The sequence below is a fragment of the Tachyglossus aculeatus genome, chromosome 1, assembly GCF_015852505.1.
Source record: "Tachyglossus aculeatus isolate mTacAcu1 chromosome 1, mTacAcu1.pri, whole genome shotgun sequence".
Taxonomy (NCBI): domain Eukaryota; kingdom Metazoa; phylum Chordata; class Mammalia; order Monotremata; family Tachyglossidae; genus Tachyglossus; species Tachyglossus aculeatus.
In genome coordinates, this window is record NC_052066.1 from 106,544,842 (window position 1) to 106,572,158 (window position 27,317).

Here is a 27,317-nt window from a genome sequence, read left to right on the forward strand (position 1 = left end):
AGGCTGGATAGGTTAAGTGCTTGGATCAGCATGGTAGCAGTTTGGATGCGGAGGAAAAGACAGATTTTAGCAATGTTGTGAAGGTGGATCCAACAGGATTGGGCAACATTTATATATTTTATTTATTTACATTAATGTCTGTCTCTCCCTCTAGACTTTACGCTAGTTGTGGGCAAGGAATGTGTCAATCAACTGTCATACTGTACTCTCCCAAGTGCTTAGTACAATGCTCTGCTCAAAGTAAGCACTCAATAAATACGATTAACTGACAGATTGAATATAATAATAGTAATAATGATGGTATTTGTTAAGCGCTTACTATGTGCAAAGCACTGTTCAAAGCGCTGAGGAGGTTACAATGTGATCAGGTTGTCCCACGGGGGGCTCACAGTTTTAATCCCCATTTTACAGATGAGGTAACTGAGGCACAGAGAACTTAAGTGACTTGCCCAAAGTCACACAGCTGACAGCTGGCAGAGCCAGGAGTTGAACCCATGATCTCTGACTCCAAAGCCCGTACTCTTTCCACTGCGCCATGCTGCTTCTCCATGAAGCATGAATATGAACATGAGGGTTGACTGGGAGAGATGAGTTGAGGATAATTTCATGGTTACAGGCTTGTGGGACGGGGAGGTGGTGGTGCTGTCTAGAGTGATGGGAAAGTCAGGGGGAGGCCAGGGTTTACGTGGGAAGTTGAGGAGTTTTGTTCGGGACATGTTAAGTTTGAGTTATGAGTGGTACATCCAAGTAAAAGATGTCCTGAAAACAGGAGGAAATATGAGACTGCAGAGGAGAAAGATCTGGGCGGGACATGTAGATTTGGGAATCATATGCAAAGAGACGGTAGCTGAAGCCATGGAAGCAAATGAGTTCATCAATTGAGTTGGAATATAAATGGAAAATAATAATAATAATAATGATATTTGTTAAGCGCTTCCTATGTGCAAAGCACTGTTGTAAGCGCTAGAAGGAGAGCCAGAATTGAATCTTGAGGAACAGCCACAATTAGAGGGTGGGAGTCACAGAAGGACCCCGAAAAGGGTCTGAAAATGTGCAGCTACAGAGGTAGGAAGAGAACCATGAGAGGACAGTGTTGGTGAAGCCAACACTGGATAATGTTTCTAGACTGTGAGCCCGTTGTTGGGTAGGGACCATCTCTATATGTTGCTGACTTGCACTTCCCAAGCACTTAGTACAGTGCTCTGCACACAGTAAGCACTCAATAAATATGACTGACTGAATGAATGAATGAATGAATAATGTTTCCAGGAGAAGAGAGTGGTCAACAGTGTCGAAGGCAGCTGAGAGATCAAGGAGGATTAGGATGGAGCAGAAGTCTCAGACAAAAGTTTTTTCGAGCACAAATTCTCAGAAAAACCTAAAAAAACAGTTCCCAAGAGCAGGGTTAATGAAATATCTTGTAAGTAAGCTACAGTAACATTACTAGGAACACATTTCACTATACAATTGATAATACCAAAAGGGGGGATTTTCTTACCTATACTGTGGTACTGCCATCGGAAGAATATCCTTTCTGGTAGTAGTTGTAAGATTTTCTGCATAAAACAAAAACAATTAACTACTTCATAACAATGTTGAAGAACAAAAGAAAACATATGCCTGCAGAAAAGAAGCATGATCATTTGTTTTCTTTCAAAGCTAAAATCATTTCTACCAATGGAAATATTTCTGTCTGTTTATAGAGGAAATCTCTAGTGTGTTTCCTTCGGTGCCAAATTCCACACAGGTACGGCAACCCTGCCCTGGATTGCTGTCACCCTAGATTGGAATCAGTTCTCTCCAAATCCAGGATTCTACGATTTGGACTGATGAGTTGTACAATAATCTTTTCAAGTCCGTATCACCTTGTAGGTAATTCAAATTGTGCATGTGATTGTCTCTTTAGTGGCCTGAAACAACTCATGCAGAACTCTTAATTCCAAAGTTATAATCAGACTATACTGCACCCACAGATTCCCTATCTTTACTAATGGGCTGCAAATGATTAAATTTACAAGGATCTCTCCAGTACTACACAGTATTGAAAAACACCCAGCCAAATTCATTTTTTGTATTCATCCTGAACCTACTATTGATTCTTTGGTCTGGGGACTATCCAAATCTCCTTGGTTTTGCCATATTCTCTTTTCTGCTACGGTTTCATAAATCATTAGCACTGCAGCAAGAAGAGGATGTGAAACCCACATAATTGTATTTATTACTTTGTTATGGTATTTATTAAGCACTTACAATGTGTCAACCACTGTTTTGAGTGGTGGGATAGATACAAGTTAATCAAGCTGGGTATAGTCCCTGTCCCATGTGGGGCTCACACAGAGTCAAGGAGAAGGGAGAAATATTGAATCCCCATTTTCTAGTTGAGGAGTTTCTAGTTGAGAAGTTAAGTGACTTTCCCAGGGTCATGGAACAGGCAAGTGGTAGAGCCAGGATTAGGAAACCAGGTCCTCTTATTTGCAGATCTTCTAAAGGCTTGATTCATTCATTCAATTCATTTATTCAATCACATTTACTGAGCACTTACTGTGTGCAGAGCATTGTACTAAGCACTTAGCACCAGGCAGAGAGGATGAATCTACTAAAATAAAGAATTTCGATGGCCTGTGCCTATCGCTCTTCCCTAACAGCAAAAATGATGTAGAGTTAGCGCTGTTGTCGGTGCACAATGAAAAGCAAGAGGCATAGCCTTTGACATCTGCAGCTGAAATTTACTAGATTATTTTTCTCCCAACAACTAAGGTTTCAAAGCTCCTCATGGGTAATAGCACACATTGTTCCTTTTCTCAAATTGTCTTTTTAAAAGACAGTGATGATAAAGACGATCCACAAACTGGATAAAGTACTTTGCCTAATGCTGAGAATCATTTTCATAGTCAGTCAATCGTATTTATTGAGTGTTTACTGTGTGCAGAGCATTCATTCAATCATATTTCATTCAATTGTATTTGAGCGCTTATTGTGTGCAGAGCAGCCCTTGGGAGAATATGCTATAACAATATAAACAAACACATTCCCTGCCCACAATGAGCTTACAGTCTAGAGACACACTATCACAAAACTGTCATGGATTGTTAAAAATATGCTTTCTGGAGCCCAGACTTGAGTATTTTAAATGGCCTTACTTAAATGGTTCCATTTCTTTGGGAAACCTGGACTATATATTTTTTTTTTGGTGGAGGGATATGGGAAAGGGTTAAAGACAACACTTTGAACAAGAATGCATTCAACTGGAGAATCTTATTCTAAAGAAGATTTTAAGATATCCTCCTTCATGGTTTGGGGAGTTCGTTTCCCATTTAGGAAGCTGATCAGCCATTATATGGCTTGGGGCACTCAGGTGAAGAAGGGTGCTTCGAGTTGGTAGGGTTTTTTTGGAGGTAACAATATTTATTTATCCTAAACGGTTTGAATTAAATAATGCTCTGTTCAACTCCTTGTGGACAGGAATCTGCCAACTCTACTGTATTGCACTCACCCAAGGATTCAGTGCACTGCTGGGCAGGGTAAGTGCTCAATAAATACTGTTGATTGACTGATTGGGAAGATATGCAAATAAAACTGAGCTGTGACTGTCACAAAAAAGTTTTCTTGAAATTGGTTTAAAAATAGATATCTAAGGCAGACATCCTACATTCACTACTAGAACACTTTAGACTAAAATAACTCTGTCCACTGTTATTAAAATATTCATTTAAATTACAATTCCTTTAAGCAAGCACACAAAACACCAAACACAAATATACAGCAACTCAACAGAGAGTACATGCAGAACACAAATGGAGAAATAAGTAACTAATTCAATATAAAGTAAAAATTCACAGCTAATAATCTGACAAGGGACCACTAATATATGGATTAATATTTCTATTTACAGTAAACAATAAATGTTTCTGAGAGGGCAAATTCAATAAAATCACTTTTCCGATAAACAAAACGCTTAAGAGATTTTGTACATTCCCTTTTGAAAGTCATAAGCAACTTGAGCTGGTTAGGCATACAAATATAGTTAACAGTGGACAAAGTCCACAGCCTGTAGTAGTAAATCTTTTAAAGAAAGCATCAAAAGGTCAAAAAAAAAAATGTAGTTAAGAGGTTCCTCTTATGCTGTTAATGAATTCGCCTGATCATTTTTCACTTCATTTATTCATTCAATCGCATTTATTGAGCGCTTACTGTGTGCAGAGTTGTTACTCTGGGAGATTTAAAATTTTATCAGTGCTTTAATTTAACTGTTTTAATTTAACTGAGTTGCTTACAGTCTTTAAATTCACATGACCAACAGGCCAACACTCTAAGATTGAAATAAAATATGTTTGGAATGGATAGATCTGATTGGCCTACAGTGAGGTTATTGTCCAGGTCTGAAGAAAGGTAGCAAAGGGGGAGAGGGGCTAACTGTCATATAAAAAATGACTTTTATTAAATCAAATCCAAGAACTCACCAAGTTATAATAATTAACTAGGCAATAAAAAGCAAACAAATTGGCTGTAACCTTCTAATTTGTGAACTTTTCTGTTTAGTGAATTATTCCCAATTTTACTGTTCCTTCTACAGTGGGAAAAAAATGTCCAAAATTATCTGAGTGTATTTACATATCATACTACAGTCTTGTTTCCACACTAATGCAAGGAGGATAATGTGTGACATTTCCTAAAAGTTAAATGAGTGAAAATGTTGTAATAATAATAATAATAATGGCATTTGTTAAGTGCTTACTATGTGCAAAGCACTGTTCTAAGTGCTGGAGAGGATACAAGGTGATCAGATTGTCCCAAGTGGGGCTCAGAGTCTTAATCCCCATTTTACAGATGAGGGAATTGAAGCACAGAGAAGTTAAGTGACTTGCCCAAAGTCTCACAGCTGATAATCGGCAGAGCCGGGATTAGAATCCATTACCTCTGACCCCCAAGCCCGTGCTCTTTCCACTGGGCCATGAGACACAGGATTAATTTAAGACCAAAGTCTCTAAATTACAGAAATGCAATTGAAAAAGAATAGCACAAATAGAAAGGACTGAGTAATTTCATGTATTTGATAAAGAAACCACTAAAACAAGAACTCAAAATGGTTGTCCAACAAGCCATGCACTGAAAAAGACAAGCTACAATGTCTCCTTTCTTATCACGACAGATATACTACAATGAAATTCCTGAACATCCTTGGGAAGTTAATTTCTGATCATCGCCTGGCGCAATGTGCACAACCTATCAAATGTCCAAGTTCAATTCTTCACTAATTTACTTTTAGTTGAATGTGATTTTTTTTTGCTGAAAAAGATAACGGACCAGTAAATTTGTAATAGAGGTTTCAATGCATCACCTACTGTAAAAGCAATATCATGGTTAATCAGTGTGTTCTCCACAGCCTCTTAAGGTGCTTGTATTGAACACCAAAGACCACCGAACCCGGAACAACACCCAACCACTTCCTCAGTCAGAGGGATGAAATCCAAACCAATGAAGATGTTAAAGTGTCAAAAACCTCTCATTCCAGGGAGTTGCTTAATAAACTACTAGACAACTTCAAGAATGAACTTGTAGCTCATTTGGGGCAGGAAATGTGTCTATCAACTCTGTTAATGTCATATTAATGTCTGCCTCTCCCTCTAGACTGTAAGCTCACTGTGTCTGCTAATGAGCTCATTGTGGGCAGGGGTTGTCACCGTTTATTGTTGTACTGTACTATCCCAAGCGATTAGTACAGAGCTCTTCACATAGTAAGCACTTAATAAATGTGATGGAATGAATAATTTTGTACTGTACTCTCCTAAGCACTTGGTATAGTGTTCTACACATAGTAAGCCCTCAATAAATACAACTGATTGTTGTTCTGTTCTCTCCCGAGAGTTTAGTAGAGTGCTCTGCACACAGTAAGCACTCAATAAATACCACTGAGAATGACAGAAGAGGAAATTATGATGAATTGGAAGATAACTTCAGTCATGGTAATGTCTGTTAATAAAAAAATAATAAAGGGAGAAAAAAGTGATTTAATGCATTAATCGAAAGTAAGATTGCAGGAAGAGGTGTAGTCCCTTCCAATGAGGATTACTTATCTTTTGGTTTAGATTCTTCTAAATTACTACCCATGTCCCTCTCTAGACTTACGATTGTTGTGGGTAGAGAACGTGCCTGCTAACTCTGTTATAATCAATCAATCAATCAATCGTATTAATTGAGCGCTTACTGTGTGCAGGGCACTGTACTAAGCGCTTGGGAAGTACAAGTTGGCAACACATAGAAACAGTCCCTACCCAACAGCGGGCTCACAGTCTAAAAGGGGGAGACGGAGAACAAAACCAAACATACTAACAAAATAAAATAAATAGAATAGATATGTACAAGTAAAATAAATAAATAAATAAATTACCGCAATCACTTAGTGTATTAAAATTATTATTATTCTTAGTACCCAGGTCCTTCTGACTCCGAGGCCCCTGCTCTTCCCACTAGTCCACCCTGCTTTCTGAATTTGGCTCCTCGGTCTAAGCAGGAAGACAGCCAGCCCACCTCCCTCCGTCCCTTCTTTTCACAGCTAGGGGGTGCAGGCTGGGGGTGGGCCTGGAATGCCCTCCCTCCTCAAATCTGCCTCCTCTTCCTCCCTCCCTCCTCAAATCTGCCTCCTCTTCCTCCCTCCCTCCTCAAATCCGCCAAACGAGCACACCTCCCCCGTTCAAAGCCCTACTGAAAGCTCACCTCCTCCAGGAGGCCTTCCCAGACTAAGCTCCCCGGTTTCCTCTGCTCCCCCACCCCACTGCCCCAACTCGTTCCCTCTGCTCTACCCCCCTCCCCGCCCCACAGCACTAGTGTGTATATCTGTACATACTTATTCTATTCATTTTATTAATGATGTGTATATATATCTATATATATCTATAATTCTATTTATTTATAATGATGCTGTTGATGCCTGTTTACTTCTTTTGAAGTCTGTCTCCCCCCTTCTAGACTGTGAGCCATCTGTGGGCGGGGACTGTCTCTATTTGATGATGATGGTATTTGTTAAGCGCTTACTATGTGCAAAGCACTGTTCTAAGCGCTGGGGGGATACAAGGTGATAAGGTTGTCCCACGTGGGGCTCACAGTCTTAATCCCCATTTTACAGATGAGGGAACTGAGGCCCAGAGAAGTGAAGTGACTTGCCCAAAGTCACACAGCTGACAATTGGCTGAGCTGGGATTTGAACCCATGACCTCTGACTCCAAAGCCTGTGCTCTTTCCACTGAGCCACGCCGCTTCTCTATTTGTTGCTGAACTGTAATTTCCAAGCACTTAGTACAGTTCACTGCACACAGTAAGCACTCAATAAATACGATTAGATGAATGAATGGGGATGGGACAGAGGTAAGGGTCAGCTGAAAACCTGATGAGCCCGCAGGCACATCCGGGATGGGTGGGGATTCTCCCTCCAAGAGATGCCAAGAGCAGAAACTCCCAGCGCCAGTCAACTGGGATAAGGATTCTCTCATCAGAGGGATGTGAATCTGGGCTCTGACGTGTTCCAATGGGAAGACAACATCATGTGATATGGCATGGCAGGGGGACCATAAAGTGCATTGTTTTTGAGCACCAACTCTTCAAAGGTATCATTTTGTCTGGCTCTTCTGTGTAGTAAGGTTGTTAACCCCTATCCGCATTCAAAATAGCATATCTTTTATTTTTTACAAGTAATAATTCCACGTCCTGAAGTGGCAGGTAACTCCGAAGGCATTCGTGGCCAATAAGGAGAAATATGAAATGGATGACTGAGCCTCAAGAAATCATGCCACATTGTTGGGTACAATCATGATTTCAGGGAGCAAAAATTTCAGAGGTTGGAGGCAGAGACTTTCCCATTTGGAACATGGGAATGGGCGGGGAACATGTCAGCTCATTTCATTGCATTGTAATTATAATTATAATAATGGCATTTATTAAGCACTTACTAAGTGCAAAGCACTGTTCTAAGCACTGGGGAGCCCGTGCTCTTTCCACTGAGCCGTGCTGCTTCTCTATACTCTTCTTGTACTGTCCCAAGTGCCTAGTATAGTGCTCTGCACATAGTAATTGCTGAATTAATACCACTGACTGACTGATGTCTATGCGGTCTCTCCTGTTCTGAAGGTCAGCAGAAGGCCAAGGGATAACTAATAATAATAATAATAATAATGGCATTTGTTAAGCACTTACTATGTGCAAAGCACTGTTCTAAGCGCTGGGGAAGTTACAAGGTGATCAGGTTGTCCCATGGGGGGCTCACAGTTTTAATCCCCATTTTACAGATGAGGTAAATGAGGCACAGAGAAGTTAAGTGACTTTCCCAAAGTACACAGCTGACAGTTGGCAGAGCCGGGATTTGAACCCATGACTTCTGACTTCAAAGACCGTGCTCTTTCCACTGAGCCATGCTGAAGCAGGCAAGACCCCCTTTAAATAATATGCCCATACCTATTAAGGCAGTACTTTCTACCTCTAATAGCTTACAGGAGAATTTAAAATCAAAATTCCTGAAAGAACCTTGTCAAATATGCTGTATTTGCTTTGCAGGCATGTGGTGCAATCAGTGTAGGTTATATCCAGTTAGTACACATCACAACTCCTAAAACTTTTGTAAAAGTTCTTGGATAAAACCAAGCTTCTAGACACTCAAAAAAGTACAATAAAATTATTTTACCAGTGATATGAAAGCTATGCCAAAATATTTAGCTGCCCAAGAAGAACATTGCAGATTGGAGAAAATGTTGAAGAAAAGATAAGGGCCAAGCCACGCTAAGGATCCCTCTTGCATCTCAACCCCACAAGGGCCCCTGATTTATTTATAATAATAATAATTTGGGTATTTGTTAAGTTCATTCATTCATTCAATCATATTTATTGAGCACTAACTGTGTGCAGAGCATTGTACTAAGCTCTTGGGAAGTACAAGTTGGCAACGTATAGAGACGGTCCCTACCCAACAACGGGCTCACAGTCTAGAAGGGGGAGACAGACAACAAAACAAAACATGTAAACAGGTGTCAAATCATCAGAATAAATAGAAGTAAAGCTAGATGCACATCATTAACAAATAAAATAAATAGAATAGTAAATATGTACAAGTAAAATAGAGTAATAAATCTGAATAAAGTGCTTACTATGTGCCAGACACTGCACTAAGCACTGGGGTAGATACAAGTTGGACCCAATCCCTGTCCCACATAGGGCTGATAACCTCAATCCACGCTGCTATCCTAGTGTTACACACTCAGGTTATAGAGTTGGGTTAAGAATAAAGTCAGGGTTACTAGTGCAAGTTTGAAAGCATGTCCCTCAATACCACAACTGAATCCCGTCCTTACTAAGACCAATTCAACACCATGACACTCTCTTCTACTGGAACCTCAATTCCGGCCTGAATGCTACATAAGATATTGACATCTTGTCGGTGGTTTCACTGGAAAACACTACAAAATATTGTCAGAAACCACCCAGTGTGAATAAATATTACCTTTTCAAAAGACACACAGATCTATTTAATGCTTAGTGCTTTGCTGCAGCTATAAGGTAATCCATTACAGCACACTTGAAATAAAAATTAGGTATTACTACTGATCAACACATCAGGGTATCTGTCAATTCATCTAACTGATTATCCAGACTTCCTTTTCTTCCAGGCTTACTGCATGACTAGGAATAATGTGAGGTTTAAACCTGAGTTTATGTAGGATGCTGCTTTTCAAAAGAATCATTTTTGTGGTGTGTTTGCTTTGAATCTGCTGATCTTCATTTCTGCTCTGCGGAAAAACATAAACTAGATCTCAAATCACAAACCCAGTGGGATCGCAGTCTGTTCTGATCTGGTTTAGAAAAGAAAGATAAGGTGGAAAAGGAGGAAAATCACCCTGCTCTACCTAACAGAGTCACATCCATTAGCTTCTGTGGCCAGTTCCGTTTCCGATAGTGGAAGGAAAAAGTTCTAACAAACCAGGGCACACTGTACTAGGGGTTTATAAAAAAATGAATGACCTTGTTGGTGTTGATTGTGGTGGATCTGAGTAATAAATAAAGATAATAATGGTGGTATTTGTTAAGCACTATGTGCCAAGCACTGTTCCAAACACTGGGGTAGATACAAAGTATTTATAGTGGACAGAGTCCTTGTCCCTCATGGGGCTCCCTATCTTGATCCCCATTTTACAGATGAGGTAACTGAAGCACACAGAAGTGAAGTGACTTGCCCAAGGTCACACAGCAGACATAGAGCACGGGCTTTGGAGTCAGAGGTCGCGGGTTCAAATCTCAGCTCCGCCAATTGTCAGCTGTGTGACTTTGGGCAAGTCACTTAACTTCTCTGTGCCTCAGTTACCTCATCTGTAAAATGGGGATGAAGACTGTGAGCCCCCCGTGGGACAACCTGATCACCTTGTAACCTCTCCAGTGCTTAGAACAGTGCTTTGCACAGAGTAAGCACTTAATAAATGCCATCATTTTTATGTGGCAGAGCTGGTATTAGAACCCATGACCTCTGACCCTGCGTCCACGCTCTTTCAACTACGCCAAGAGATCTTAGTTACTTGACCTCAGGGAAACTCTGCCATGTCTTCTAGACTGTGAGCCCACTGTTGGGTAGGGACCTTCTCTATATGTTGCCAACTTCTACTTCCCAAGTGTTTAGTACAGTGCTCTGCACACAGTAAGCGCTCAATAAATACGATTGATTGATGTACTTTCAAAATCAACCCCTTCTACCTGTGCCTCCGGCCCCACCCCGCTTCTCACCTGCCAAAAACCCTCGCGCCCACTCTCCTCCCCTCCCCGGTACACCATCGTCAACTGCCCACTCTCTGATGGCACCTTCCTCTGGCTCTTCCAAAATGTTCACCTTTCCTCATGCTAAAAAAATCCTTCTCTGGATCCTACCACAGCAGCGTGGCTCAGTGGAAAGAGCCCGGGCTGTGGAGTCAGAGGTCATCAATCAATCAATCAATCAATCGTATTTATTAAGCGCTTACTGTGTGCAGAGCACTGTACTAAGTGCTTGGGAAGTGCAAGTTGGCAACATATAGAGACAGTCCCTACCCAACAATGAGCACACAGTCTAGAAGGGGGAGACAGAGAACAAAACCAAACATATTAACAAAATAAAATAAATAGAATAGATATGTACAAGTAAAATAAATAAATAGAGTAATAAATATCTACAAACATATATACATATATACAGGTGCTGTGGGGAAGGGAAGGAGGTAAGATGGGGGGAAGGAGAGGGGGACGAAGGGGAAAGGAAGGAGGGGACAGTCTTAATCCCCATTTTACAGATGAGGTAACTGAGGCCCAGAGAAGTGAAGTGACTTGCCCAAAGTCACACAGCTGACAATCGGCAGAGCCAGGATTTGAACCCAAGACCTCTGACTCCAAAGCCCGGGCTCTTTCCACTGAGCCACGCTGCTTCTCTGCTAATAATAATGATGGTACTTGTTAAGAGCTTACTATGTGCAAAGCACTGATCTAAGCGTTTGGGAGGTTACAAGGTGATCAGGTTGTTCCACGGGGGGCTCACAGTTTTCATCCCCATTTTACAGATGAGGTCACTGAGGCACAGAGAAGTGAAGTGACTTGCCCAAAGTCACACAGCTGACAGTTGGTGGAGCCGGAATTTGAACCCATGATCTCTGACTCCAAAGCCCGGACTCTGCCAATTGTCAGATGTGTGACTTTGGGCAAGTCACTTCACTTCTCTGGGCCTCAGTTACCTCATCTGTAAAATGGGGATTAAGAGTGTGAGCCCCCCGTGGGACAGCCTGATCACCTTGTAACCTCCCCAGCGCTTAGAACAGTGCTTTGCATATAGTAAGCGCTTAATAAATGCCATCATTATTATTATTATTACTACCACATCCTTCAGTTATCGCCCCACACGCTTCCTCCCATCCATGTCCAAACTCCTCAGATGGGTTGTATACATCTACTACCTCCATTTCCTCTCCTCCAATGCCCTGCTTGACTCTAGCAGTATGGCCTAGTGGATAGGGAGTATAGGCCCGGGAGTCAGAAGGTGACGAGTTCTAAATCTAACTAGAGAAGCAGCATGGCTCAGTGGAAAGAGCTCGGGCTTTGGAGTCAGAGGTCAGGGGTTCAAATCCCGGCTCTGCCAACTGTCAGCTGTGTGACTTTGGGTAAGTCACTTCACTTCTCTGGGCCTCAGTTACCTCATCTGTGAAATGGGGATTAAGACTGTGAGCCCCCCGTGGGACAACCTGATCACCTTGTAATCTCCCCAGTGCTTAGAACAGTGCTTTGCACAGAGTAAGAGTTTAATAAATGCCATCATTAAATCTGGCTCTATGTGTGACCTTGGCAAATCACTTCACTTCTCTGTGCTTCATTTACTTCATCTGTAAAACAGAGATCAAGACTGTGGGCCCCATGTGGGACAGGGACTATGTCCAACCTTTTATTCATTCATTCATATTTACTGAGTGCTTACAGTGTGCACAGCGCTGAACTAAGCGCTTGGAAAGTACAATACAGCAATAAGGGGAGGCAATCCCTGCCCACAACAGCTTACAGTCTAGAGTGGGGGAGACGGTATCAAACAAGTAAACAGGCATCAATATAAATAGAATTATACACATATACATTAAGTGCTGTGGGGCGGGGAGGGAGGGGAGAAGAGCAAAGGAAGAGAGTTGAGGTGACGTGTATCTACCCCAGTGCTTAGAACAGTGCTTGACACATAGTAAGTGCTTAACAAATACCATAAATAGTTATTATATAATATATAATAAATATTATTATTACAACCTGGTTTCCAACCTCCTCTCTGCTCTCTCCAAGGTCACCAATGCTCTTCTCCTTGCCATACCTAATGAACTCTACTCTCTCTTAATCTTCCTCTGCCTCTCAAATGCTTCTGACTCTGTAGCCCCCTACCTCTCCACCCAGATGGCTAACACTCCAGTACAAGCTGCTCCAGTTTTGCCATGACTAAACTACTGCATTGTCAACTCACCAGTATCCCAGCTTCCAGTCTCCTGCTCTAATCCATACTACATGCTGATGCACAGATGGTCTTACCAAGGCAATGCATGGTCCACTACTCTCCTCTCCTCAAAACCCTCCACTGATTCTCTGTGTCTCTTCACATAAAAACTCCTGACAAGCAGCTCCCAGGCCCCCTATCATTTGACCCCACCTTACCTATCTGCTCTCTTCTCCCGTCACTCCCAACTTGCTGTCTTCATGACTCCCAAGGTAACCTCCTACCTGCATCTCCCTCTCAACTCTTCCACCTCCATCCTCTCATTCACTCTTTTCGTGACTTGGAACTTCCTCCCTTCCCAAAGACAGACCACAGCTCTACCTGCATTCAAATCTCTCCTAAAATTCCACCAACTCCAACAAGTTTTCCCCAATTAACTAATTCCCCAGCACCTTGAGATGTATCATCCCTTCTGGCAACTCCAACAATAAAGGACTTATTTATACCCTCCTTACCACTCAGGTATACCTGCCCACTCAATTTATTTATTCTGACGATGGTGATAGGTGTACGCCTGTCTTCCACCATTAGAGTGCATGCTCCTTGTGGGCAAGAAATGCATCATTTATATTTTGTGATTTCCCATGTGCTTACCACAGTGAACCTCACCAAGTGGATGCTCAATAAATCCTACTAGACCACTCCCTTCTTCTGGAAACACTCTCTAGCCTTCGTTTGATTTACCCAGTTCTCTCCTGGCTCGCCTCCTCTCGGCCACTTCCTGGTGACTTTTGCTGGTCTATCTCTGCCTTCCATCCACTAACTGTGGATGTTCTCGTTTTACACTCGCTACCTTGGTGAGCTCAACCATGCCCAAGGTTACAAATATCATCATCAATGGTATTCACTGAGTGCTTACTGGGTGCCAAGCACCGTGCCTAGTATACCGTTCTCAAACTCTGGCCCTTGCTTCGATCTTCACATTTCCTCTAGCCTACCTTTAGATGATGTCCCACTGGTACCTTAACCTCAACAAACTGAACTCATCTCACCTCCCAAATCCTCTCCATCCAACTTTCCTAACTCAGTTGAAGCCACCATTCAACAGTATTTACTGAGCACTTACTGTGTGAAAAGCACTGTACTAAATGCTTAGGAGAGTACAGTACAATAATAATATAATAATAATAATTTTGGTATTTGTTAAGCGCTTACTAAGTGCAAGGCACTGTTCTAAGCGCTGGGGAGGATACAAGGTGATCAGGTTGTCCCATGTGGGGCTCACAATCTTAATCCCCATTTTACAGATGAGGTAACTGAGGAACAGAGAAGTTAAGTGACTTGCCCAAAATCACACAGCTGACAAGCGGCGGAGCGGGGATTTGAACCCATGACCTCTGACTCCCAAGCCAGTGCCCTTTCCACTGGGCCATGTTGCGTCTCTAAAGAACATCAGACATTCCCTGCTGACAATGAGCTTGAGCTCACAGTCTAGAGGGGATGCCACCTTTCTTGGCTCTATCCCTGTCTCCTTTCATTCTTTCAAACCCCATATTAAGCTGGCTGCCAAATCAGTCAGTTTTTCCTCCACCACATTTCCAGAAACATTTCTTCCTCTCCCTTTCCTTTGACCTCTCTGCTGCCTTCAAAACTGTGGACCAACCCCTACTCCTCAACACGCTATTCATTCATTCATTCAATCGTATTTATTGAGCATTTACTGTGTGCAGAGCACTGTACTAAGCACTTGGAAAGTACAAGTTGGCAACATATAGAGACGGTCCCTACCCAACAGCGGTCTCACACTCTAGAAGGGGGAGACAGACAACAAAACAAAACATATTAACAAAATAAAATAAATAGAATATGTGCAAATAAAATAAATAAATAGAGTAATAAATACGTACAAACATATATACATATATACAGGTGCTGTGGGGAGGGGAAGGAGGTAAGGGGGGGCTGGGGGGGGGGGGGGCTCAGCCTGGGAAGGCCTCCTGGAGGAGGTGAGTTCTCAGTAGGGCTTTGAAGGGAGGAAGAGAGCTAGCTTGGTGGATGTGCAGAGGGAGGGCATTCCAGGCCAGGGGGAGGACGTGGGCTGGGTGTCGACGGCGGGACAGGCGAGAAAGAGACACGGTGAGGAGATTAGCGGCAGAGGAGTGGAGGGTGCGGGCTGGGCTGTAGAAGGAGAGAAGGGAGGTGAGGTAGGAGGGGGGGAGGTGATGGACAGCCTTGAAGCCGAGTGTGAGGAGTTTTTGCCTGATGCATAGGTTGATTGGTAGCCACTGGAGATTTTTGAGGAGGGGAGTAACATGCCCAGAGCATTTCTGCACAAAGACGATCCGCGCAGCGGCATTTAGTATGGATTGAAGTGGGGAGAGACAGGAGGATGGGATATCGGAGAGGAGGCTGATGCAGTAATCCAGTTGGGATAGGAGGAGAGATTGAACCATCAGGGTAGCGATTTGATGGAGAGGAAAGGGCGGATCTTGGCGAGGTTGCGGAGGTGAGACCAGCAGGTTTTGCTGACGGATTGGATGTGAGGGGTGAACAAGAGAGCGAAGTCGAGGATGACACCAAGGTTGCGGGCTTGTGAGACGGGAAGGATGGTAGTGCCGTCAACAGTGATGGGAAAGTCAGGGAGAGGGCAGGGTTTGAGAGGGAAGATAAGGAGTTCAGTCTTGGACATGTTGAGTTTTAGCTGGCGGGCAGACATCCAGATTGAGATGTCCTGAAGGCAGGAGGAGATGCAAGCCTGGAGGGAGGAAGAGAGAGCAGGGGCAGAGATGTAGATTTGGGTGTCATCAGCATAGAGATGGTAGTTGAAGCCGTGGGAGCGAATGAGGTCACCAAGGGAGTGAGTGTAGATAGAGAACAGAAGGGGACCAAGAACTGACCCTTGAGGAACCCCTACAGTAAGGGGATGGGAGGGGGAGGAGAAGCCCGCAAAAGAGACTGAGAATGAACGGCCGGAGAGATAAGAGGAGAACCAGGAGAGGACGGAGTCTCTGAAGCCCAGGTTGGATAGCGTGTTGAGGAGAAGGGGGTGGTCCACAGTGTCGAAGGCAGCTGAGAGGTCAAGGAGGATTAGGATAGAGTATGAACCGTTGGATCTGGCAAGCAGGAGGTCATTGGTGACCTTTGAGAGGGCAGTTTCCATGGAATGTAGGAGACAATCAATCAATCAATCAATCGTATTTATTGAGCGCTTACTATGTGCAGAGCACTGTACTAAGCACTTGGGAAGTACAAATTGGCAACACACAGAGACAGTCCCTACCCAACAGTGGGCTCACAGTCTAAAAGGGGGAGACAGAGAACAGAACCAAACATACCAACAAAATAAAATAAATAGGATAGAAATGTACTAAATAAATAAATAAATAAATAGAGTAATAAATATGTACAACCATATATACATATATACAGGTGCTGTGGGGAAGGGAAGGAGGTAAGATGGGGGGATGGAGAGGGGGACGAGGGGGAGAGGAAGGAAGGGGCTCAGTCTGGGAAGGCTTCCTGGAGGAGGTGAGCTCTCAGCAGGGCCTTGAAGGGAGGAAGAGAGCTAGCTTGGCAGAGGGGCAGAGGGAGGGCATTCCAGGCCCGGGGGATGATGTGGGCCGGGGGTCGACGGCGGGACAGGCGAGAACGAGGTACAGTGAGGAGATTAGCGGTGGAGGAGCGGAGGTTGCGGGCTGGGCAGTAGAAGGAGAGAAGGGAGGTGAGGTAGGAGAAGGCGAGGGGATGGACAGCCTTGAAGCCCAGGGTGAGGAGTTTCTGCCTGATGCGCAGATTGATTGGTAGCCACTGGAGATTTTTGAGGAGGGGAGTAATATGCCCAGAGCGTTTCTGGACAAAGATAATCCGGGCAGCAGCATGAAGTATGGATTGAAGTGGAGAGAGACACGAGGATGGGAGATCAGAGAGAAGGCTGGTGCAGTAGTCCAGACGGGATAGGATGAGAGCTTGAATGAGCAGGGTAGCAGTTTGGATGGAGAGGAAAGGGCGGATCTTGGCAATGTTGCGGAGCTGAGACCGGCAGGTTTTGGTGATGGCTTGGATGTGAGGGGTGAATGAGAGGGCGGAGTCGAGGATGACACCAAGGTTGCGGGCTTGTGAGACGGGAAGGATGGTAGTGCCGTCAACAGAGACAGAAGCCAGATTGGAGGGGGTCGAGGAGAGAGTTGGCATTGAGGAATTTGAGGCAGCGTATGTAGACGACTCGTTCAAGGAGTTTGGAAAGGAATGGTAGGAGGGAGATAGGGCGATAACTAGAAGGTGAGGTGGGGTCAAGAGAGGGTTTTCTTAGGATGGGAGAGATCCTGTTTGAAGGCAGTGGGGAAGGAACCAGTGGAGAGCGAGTGGTTGAATATGGAAGTTAAGGAGGGGAGAAGGGATGGAGCGAGAGATTTCATAAGATGAGAGGGAATGGGGTCAGAAGCACAGGTGGCCAGAGTAGCACTTGAGAGGAGGGAGGAGATCTCCTCTGAAGATACTGCTGGGAAGGATGGGAGAGTAGTGGAGAGCGTTGAGAGCCAGGGGGTTGGAGAAGGGGGGGAGTGACTTTGGGGAGCTCAGACCTGATGGATTTAATTTTATTAATGAAGTAGGAGGCCAGATCGTTGGGGGTGAGGGAAGGAGGAAGGGGAGGAACCGTGGGCCTGAGAAGGGAGTTAAATGTACGGAAGAGCTGATGGGGATGATGGGCATGGGTGTCAATAAGGGAGGAGAAATAGTTTTGTCTGGCAGAGGAGAGGGCAAAGTTAAGGCAGGAAAGGATAAACTTGAAGTTAACGAGGTTGACATGGTGTTTAGACTTTTGCCAGCAGCGTTCAGCAGCTCAAGCATAAGAGAGAAGGAGGCGGACAGTGGCAGTGATCCAGGGCTTCCCTCCCAAACTCTATCCTCTCCCTGACTTTCCTGTCACTGTAGACGGCACTACCATCCTTCCCGTCTCACAGGCCTGCAACCTTGGTGTCATCCTTGACTCCGCTCTCTCATTCACCCCACACATCCAATCTGTCACCAAAACCTGCCAGTGTCACCCACATCGCCCCTTTCCTCTCCATCCAAACCGCTACCTTGCTGGTTCAATCTCTCATCCTTTCCCAACTGGATAACTGCATCAGTCTCCTCTCTGATTTCCCTTCCTCCTGTCTCTCCCCGCTTCAGTCTATACTTCACTCTGCTGCCTAGATTATCTTTGTACAAAAACACTCTGGGCATGTCACTGCCCTCCTCAAAAATCTCCAGTGGTTGCCTATCAACCTACGAATCAAGCAAAAACTCCTCACTCTCGGCTTCAAGGCTCTTCACCACCTCGCCCGCTCCTACCTCACCTCCCTTTTCTCCCTCTACAGCCCAGCCCACACCCTCCGCTCCTCTGCCGCTACCCTCCTCCCTGTGCCTCATTCTCACCTGTCCCGCCGTCGACCCCCGGCCCATGTCCTCCCCCTGGCCTGGAATGCCCTCCCTCAACACAGCTGCCAAACTAGCTCTTTTCCTCCCTTCAAAGCCCTTGAGAACTCACCTCCTCCAGGAGGCCTTCCCAGACTGAGCCCCGTTTCCTCTCCTCCTCCCCATCCCCTCCAGACCTACCCACCTCCCCTCCCTACAGCACTTGTATATATTTGTACATATTTATTACTCTATTTTACTTGTACATATTTATTACTCTATTTATTTTGTTAATGATGTGCATATAGCTGTAATTCTATTTATTCTGACGGTTTTGACACCTGTCCACATGTTTTGTTTTGCTGTCTGTCTCCCCCTTCTAGACTGTGAGCCCGTTGTTGGGTAGGGACCATCTCTATACGCTGCCGACTTGTATTTCCCAAGCACTTAATACAGTGCTCTGCACACAGTAAGCGCTCTATAAATACAATTGAATGAATGAATCCAAACCACCACAGTGGTTCAAGCTCTTGTCATAACCTGGCTTGACTACATCACTCTCTACACTAGCCCTCCAGTTTCCAATCTCGCCCCTCTCAAATCCATACTTCACTCTGTTGCTCACATCATTTTTCTAAAATATCTCCCCACTAACAAAAACATCACGTGGTTACCCGTTCCCTTCCACAACATGCAGAAACTCCTGACCAGGAGCTTATTAAGAGACACTCAGATGGCTCTAAATAAATATGGTTCACTGATCGAACATTCAAAAGCAAAAAACAATACCTCAGTGTCACACACTGTGATGCTCCAAAATCAGAGCCAGGTTTTAAGATCTGCCACCTAAAACTGGATGCTCCAGAACAGAAAGTGACCCATATTAGCCAATCACACCCAAAATTTGATGTGCCACGTCACAGTTTATAAACAGGATTGAACACGCTTTCTTTCGGTAGTGTACTGGCTGTTTTACATATCATTTTTATCAGTGTGAAGGGCAATGGATGGTCCACTGTGTGCCTATAAAGATTTCCCCTTGCTGCTGCACTTTTGCATTTATTGTTACTCACGGTGCCTACCACTGTTTCTGTTTTTTCCTCTTGGTATCACAATCTTGCTGCTGTGACTCAATTCCAGGATTTTGTTGTTTGCGAATCTATCTTGCCAGTTGATTTCGGGTATTTCCCACGGGTAGCACTGGTAGAACTGCTCTGCAAGTTGAATGTAGTATCTGTGGTAAATCTAAGTTACATGACCTAAAGAAGCCTGGACAATATATTTGTCCTTCAGACCTCCAGTTTGCTCTGAATTTTAATTTCACATTGGCACCACACTGTCTGTCAGTTTCCCAAAAGATACACTAGACTCCTTGTCTGGGTCTCCTTACATCATTGAACATTGTACTATTAAAACAACAGAATTCAATGACAGCATTCAATTCCATTGCCAATGAAGATCTTTGGCTGTGTGTAGGCTTTGCCAGGAGCAGGCTGGTATGTAATCTCAATCTCCAGATTCAGATTTCATATTTACTGTCAAGCAGTCGTTCTTTGCCAATTCTGAGCAGTTCATAATCATCCCATATTACAATATGGCTAACAATTACAAAACTACCAATACCAATCAATGTGACCCACTAAACTTTTTTTATATTAAGGCTGAACAATTTATTTCATCTCTCCAGAAAACAATGAACAATTAAATAGGGCTGTAATGAATTATGATTTGAATTTCATTAGTATAATATAGGGAAAATGGAAAGCATGTTTTGTTCTGTTTTTAAGAAGACCTTCAATTAGTAACATATTTAACAATTTGAAATTTGGACTTCTTGATGTGTCCGTCTCTAGACCCTTCTCCCCACTGATACTCTTAAACTGTGAGCCCCCTGAGGGATAGGGACCATGTCCCACTTGTGCCTTCTCTCCCAGTGCTTAGTGTAGCGTACTGTACACAGTAAACACTTGAGAAATATTACTACTACATAGATTTGTACATTTTTTTTCTTAATTCAGCCTTTTTACCCCAATTATCTCCCCCAGATCATAATCCCTTGAAAAGCACTGAATTAACATGTGTTGTTCTGGGTTAAAGCCTTAGAAAATTTACCACTCCACTTACATTTACGTTTTCGATGTCAATATTTTCCTTCATTCTTTAGCATCAAGTATATTACAGAATTCAAGATCATCAGGTGTTTATTTTAAATTTGAAATTAAATCCTCTGTGTATTTAATTGCATGCAATTACACAGTTAGAGAATCACCCCTTCCCCATCTCTTCCCCATCTTCGAAGCCCTACTAAAAATCTTACCTCCTCCAGGAAGCCTTCCCTTTTAACCTCTCATCTCTACATGCTATTTTCCCTCTATTTTACATTACCTATGTATCTGAGTCCATGACCCCTAAGCACTTTGGTACTCACCCCACCCCACTCCTACCTGAGAGAAGCAGTGTGGCTTAGTGAAAGAGCCCGGGCTTGGGAGTCAAAGGTCATGGGTTCTAATAATAATAATGGTATTTGTTAAGCGCTTACTATGTGCAAAGCGCTGTCCTAATCCAGGCTCTGCCACTTATCGGCTGTGTGACTTTGGGCAAGTCACTTCTCTGTGCCTCAGTTACCTCATCTGTAAAATGGGGATTAAGACTGTGAACCCCAAGTGATTACCTTGTATCTACCCCAGCACTTAGAACAGTGCTTGCCACATAGTAAGTGCTTAAATACCATCGTCGTTATTATTATTACCTCCATCGCCTCTGAGTACAACTTTACACTCTATTCCTTCCCCTACTTTTGATATATTTGAATGTCTACTTCCCTCTCTAAACTGTAAGCTCATTGAGGGCAGGGATCGTGACTACCTATTGAATTGTGCTCTCCCAAGACTTTAGTAGAGTGCTCTGCCCACAGTAAGCACTCAGTAAGTACCACTGATTGAGGGACTGAATCACAAAATGTTAAGGAATAAGAAACACAAGGGGAAATAGGAAGCAAAACACCACCTGGAACTGAGACAGCTGTTTTCAAGCACTGATAAGACATTTGAATTTTGCTCCACCTGAACTCACTAGCTTCAAAGTGGGCAAAATGTATAAAAGCTCAAAAAAATTTGTGAGCTCTAGGTCACTGGCAATTGATGGCAAGTCTACTGGCTGCTTCCAATTTCATATTCTGCATACAGTTCTGAAATACTGTACAAAATAATGTTCTTCTGACACCATAGAAATAATTTGCATTGGTCAAACAGAAATTATGTTTAGTGGAGGGATCCAAAGGGTGTGGGGAAGATTTTAGATTATGTTACATGAAAACCAATCAGTCCTAGTAGCTACAAACCTTAAATCACAAAATTTCTCCAAGTCCTTTGAAGAGATTGTTCTACACTTGAACCACAGTTGTGGATTTCTAAAAGTTGCCGGGTGCTTGTTTAAAAGTTTGTCCATGGGTAAATTTCATCAAAATAATTTTCAAAATGTATGAATGATGATGTTTCAATTATTAACCGAAACACTCTTTCATTCATTCAAACATTTATTGAGCGCTTACTGTGTGCAGAGCACTGTACTATTTCCTCAGTTCGTAAGGGGAATTTTGCAGCAGGCACCCCAAAACAATGACTGAAACCTTTTGGAGGACAGACGGAAGAGTCTGTTCTTATATTTTTGATTTATTGAAAAGGATGAGTAAAGAAATGACTCAGCATCTATTATGGTGTGCCAAAATTGAGAAACAGAAACAATCAATGGAAAAAGAGTGTGAAATTTGATTTCATACTAGCTTAGTAACTCAAAGATAATGAATATTTCTATACTGTGAGCTCATTGTTGGGTGGGGACTGTCTCTATCTGTTGCCAAATTGTACTTTCCAAGCACTTAGTACAGTGCTCTGCACACAGTAAGTGCTCAATAAAGATGAGTGAATGAAAATGCCCGGGAAAGACTGTTCCTCAATAGATGCTATTGTCTAGAGCTTCGGGGGCTAGTCACAAGTTCTCCCCACACGGACTAACTGCCTTATCAAGAAAACGCTCATACAATTGTAACACCGCCCCTGTTCTTCTACACAGCAGACTAGCTTTAAATCCTCCACTCTTATCCCTGGCAACTGAAGAACCAGCCCGCCCCCCTGCTCAAGAATCCCCCTTCCACCTAACTGAAGACAGATGTCCACTATTTATTTACCTTTTTCTCCTCTGAATACGTTATGAATACTTGACATTTTCTCAATCACTGAATAGCCATTCTCCATTCAATGTTTTGCCACTGGATAGCCTCTTCTTTCTTGGGAACTCAAAATTTTAAGAAGCCTGGCCCGCCCCACCCTCTCACTCAACTAGCAAATTGTAAAAGATTCAACGGCAATCTTAAGGGGATACCAACCACCAAGCTCTTAATAAATCTGCCCTCACAATTCCCACTTTACCTTAAATATTAGCCACCCTCTAATGAAACCCATGTTGGGAATAAAGTCCATTAAAAACTTAAAATAGAGATAGGTGGTGATGTTTCTTAATATCATTCCTTTATTTAGATATCAGCAATTTCATCTTCCCATTTCCATTTTTCCTGCTCAGCCACAATGGTGGGAGGTTTGGCTCCATTCCAAACTTTGATTCAGACTATCAAAAGCCCAAATTAGAAGAGTCCATAGAAAAACGCCCCCATCAGCAGTTTTTTAACTTCCATTTGAAACTACCCCAGAATGACAAAAATCTACCTCTAAACAAATGTCAACTGCAAAAACCACTACTCTTTATATCAGGCTACAAGTCCCATTTCAAACTGTTTTTTATTAAAGCCTGTTTATTCTGGGCTGCCTGGGTTTTGAGGATTACATTACAGTCACTGATCCAAATCTGAGTACATGGCTTGGGTGAAAGCATTACCTACATATAAAGTGAATGAAAGAAAGGGAAATACTGAATTAAAACCCAAACAAGATTGAGGAATTTAATATGCAATCTCTTAAATATTTAACTTTCGCAGTATTTCTTAGCTTCCTTATGACTGACCTCAGCACAACCACTTCAAATGATGCATAATCCCAGAGTGTTTATGAGATATGAAAGCCTAAGAAAATTAGAGCCTTTTATTGAAGCCATAAATTAAACAAACATTGTCAGGGATTTCTTGACCCTCAGCAGAAAGAGTCTTTGAGCCTCCTAATTTAATTATTTCTCCATCAATCACCGTTCACTCAAGTCTCAGGCTAGTTTCACAGAACCCGATTCAGAATTCTCAGCTAAAGCCAAGAGCTTTATCTCCCTGATCATTTCCCTTACTAAAACCCCTAAACTGAACATCTTCATGGCAATACCTTCAATAAACAATAAGAAACATCCTCTTAGCCCAGTTTCCCCAAGAATAATTCCATAATAACTGGACTCAGTTGTCTTTTTTGCTCATTTGAAGTGGGAGCATACTCGTCTCTAGATTCTGGCAACGCCCTCACTCGTCATGATTACAAAAGTCTGTTACCAGGCCTTATTCTCCTCCAAATGCGAAGTATCTGGATTTTATACGTACTCTTCTTCCACATCAAATCAATTTTTATGGAGAATTGGATTTTAGGTTCTTCCAAGTCTCTGAATCAGGGCTTCACACCACAGGATTATGGCTATAATCCAGGTGGTGGTTGTGAAAGCAGATCACCAATCTCAAATCATCCACAGGACTCTTAAATACAGGAATTTATATTTAACACAGAGAAGGAACAAAAAGGAGAGAAGAAATCTACACCCAAATTCTTACCCTTTAACGATACAGCAGCTTTCCTGGGGCTTGAGAGCATGTGCTTGGGCTAAATACATTTCAGACAGGTGAAAGAGAGCAGAATAAGCAGAGTAACACACCAGAGGAGCCTCACCCCTCTTGGCTTCAAAAATTCTGCCTGACTCACTGGTTGGCTGAGCTCCTCTAGTCTCCTTCTGGCATGTCCCACTGATTCCCATAAAGTTCTTGTCTCCCAAAGGATTCTGAGAAATGTAACCCAGAAAAGTGAGAGGCTTTGAGAACGGGCTTTCTACTCTTCCTTCAATCCCTCCTGAAAGTAGCTAATGATGGTACTAGAGAATATCAGATACTCCTTTAGCAACCTGAAGTTGTCAATTCATTTTGGAACTATCCTTTGGTTCGGAGATGCTGCTGTCCACAGTGAGAATGCATCCATGAGTGTTTTTGAGAAGAAAATTCTTGCCCCTTGGTCCACGACACTACAGCAGGGCACCTTTTCTGGTCACTTCCATTTTGAGTAACCCTTGCTCAGATATCAACAGTGCCCTACTTATTAGTATTATTAGTGCTAGGGCTTATTATTAGGGTTAGGATTTAATTATTTCTCCATCAATCACTGTTCACTGAAGTTTCAAGATAGCTTCACAGAACCCAATTCAGAATTCTCAGCTAAATCAAAGTTGGAGCTATATCTCCCTACCCTGTATCACCCCCAGTGCTTAGAACAGTGCTTGGCACATAGTAAGCACTTAAACAAATACCAACATTATTATTATTATCATTTCCCTTACTAGAACCCCTAAACTGAAAATCTTAATGACAACCCCTTCAATAAGCAATACGAAATATCCTCTTAGCCCAGTTTCCCCAAGAAACTACCTATAACAAGGCATGCATCTGAAGTGTTTTATGTAGTAGTAGTGGTGGACTGTGCTAACCCAGCCGGATTCTATTGCTCACCAGCAAGACGGTGACAGGGAGAACAGTTGCAGTTGGTAGTCACCGAACAGAATTATCTCTGGGGCCTCAGCAGGAAGAGCCACCTCTGTGCCTTCACCATTTCATGAATTCATTAAATCGTATTTACTGAGTGCTTACTGTGTGCAAAGCTCTGTATTAAGCACTTGGGAGAGTACAATAAAACAATAAACTGACACATTCCCTGCACACAGGGAGATAAACCACGAGTGAGTATGATACTCACAGTGGCTTAGTCAGGGTTGGAGGGCGTAGTGCTTTTTCCACTTGAGGGGTTTCAGTTGTATCATGACAATTTAAGTTTTGCTGAGGACCCTGCTTGAGGTTCAGATTTCTCCCAACCCACAGGCCCACACTTTTTACCAGACCAATGCATCCTGCCTCCTGGAGCTCAGCCCTACCTCACCTAAAAGCTATTCATATCGGGCAGTGGCTTCTTCAAATCCAAGGCTTCACCCACGGGACTTGAATGAGGAATGGAGAGACAGAGAGAGTAATTACTGATGCAGAACTTCACTCAATATGAAATACTGGGGTTTCTTCTTCCCAGTGTCCAAGGTGCAACCCAATATTAAACACTTGGGGTGTTTGGAGTCACATGTGGGACCAGGGCTGTGAGCCTATTGTGGGTAGGGACTGTCTCTATTGCTGTATTTTACTTCCCAAGCACATAATAGAGTGCTTTGCACACAGCAAGCGCTCAATAAATATGATCGAATGAATGAATGAATGATTTGGGAGCCAGACCCGGACTAGAACTGGATTGTAGTACGAGAGCAGCAAGGTGAGGTAGGATTGGGCAAGGTGATTGAGTGCTTTGAAGTCGATGGTAAGGAGTTCCTGTTTGATATAGAGGTGGATGGGCAACCATTGTTTTTGTAGAGAAATGATCCAGGCAGCAGATGAAATATGGACTGGGATGGGGAGAGACAGGAGGTCAGCCAAGAGGCTGATACACTAATCAAGGCAGGATGGGATAAATGCTTGGATTAACATGGTGGCACTTGGGATGGGCCCCTCTCAAGGTTGCACCTGGAGAGTTTCCAGTACTCTACCAGTCTTGACTACAGGAGGGAGAGTCAGGCAGAGGCCTACCCATTCCATTCCTAGCTTGGGCAGTGGCTAGAGAGTGGAAGGCAATCTGCTGCAAGTCAAAACTCACCCATGCTGGGCAGCAGAGCCATGAGAGAGAGTCGAGGGCGGAGACTCGAGTTTACTGCACGGAAGGCGGCAATGGTAAACCAATTCCAAAGTTTTACCAAGAAAACTCGATGGATACGCTACAAGAATGATTGCAGATGGAGAGTGGGGTGTTCTGGGAGAGATGTGTCCATGGTGTTGCTATGAGTTGGAAACAATGCGACAGCATAAGACAAGTTGGGGTGGAGTGGAAAGGGTGGATTTTAACGATGTTGTGAAGGATGAACTGACAAGATTTAGTGATAGACTGAATATGTGGGTCGAATGAGAGAGATGAGTCAAGGACAGCACCAAGGTTTTGGGTTTGTGAGACAGGAAGGATGGTGGTGCTGCCCATAATGATGGGAAGATCTAGGGGAGGGCAGGGTCTGGGTGGGAAGATAAGGAGTTCTTTTTTGGACAGCTAAGTCTGAAGTGTTGGCAGAACATTCATTCACTCATTCAATCATATTTATTGAATGCTTACTGAGTGCAAAGCAGTGTACTAAGCACTTGGAAAGTACAATTCAGCAACAGAGACAATCCCTACCTAACAACGGGCTCACAGTCTAGAAGGGGGAGACAGACAACAAAACAAGTATACAGGCATCTATACCATCAAAATAGAATAATAGATATACACACCTCATTAAATAAAATAAATAGAATAATAAACATGTACAAATATACACAAGTGTTGGGCGGGGAAGGGGGTAGAGCAGGGGGAAGGAGTAGGGGTGATGGGGAGGGGAGGAGCAGCAGAGGAAAGGGGGGGGGCTCAGTCTGGGAAGGCCTCCTGGAGGAGGTGAGCTCTCAGTAGGGCTTTGAAGGGGGGAAGGGAGCTAGTATGGCGGATGTGAGGAGGGAGGGCATTCCAGGCCAGAGGCAGGACGTGGGCCGGGGTCAACGGCAGGACAGACGAGAACGAGGCACAGTGAGGAGGTTAGCGGCCCCTCCCCATTGCCCCTACTCCCTCCCTCTGCTCTACTCGCTTCCCCACCCCACAGCACTGGTGTATATTTTGATGCTATTGATACCTGTCTACTTGTTTTGTTTTGTTGTCTGTCT

General features: G+C 43.4%; 1 protein-coding gene and 1 non-coding gene across 2 annotated transcripts in view; one reads left to right on the forward strand and one right to left on the reverse strand.

Moving 5' to 3' along the window:
• The window catches only part of RALGAPA2 (Ral GTPase activating protein catalytic subunit alpha 2), a 421,002-nt gene that overhangs the window by 338,512 nt on the left and 55,173 nt on the right, over window positions 1–27,317 (reverse strand). The window contains exon 4 of the mRNA XM_038744021.1: window positions 1,499–1,556. Coding sequence (XP_038599949.1) covers window positions 1,499–1,556 — 58 coding nt within the window. The remainder of the gene's footprint in view (window positions 1–1,498; window positions 1,557–27,317) is intronic.
• On the forward strand, window positions 26,085–26,222 carry LOC119936731. The gene has a single exon (XR_005453832.1). It is a non-coding gene; the product is annotated as a small nucleolar RNA SNORA7 (small nucleolar RNA).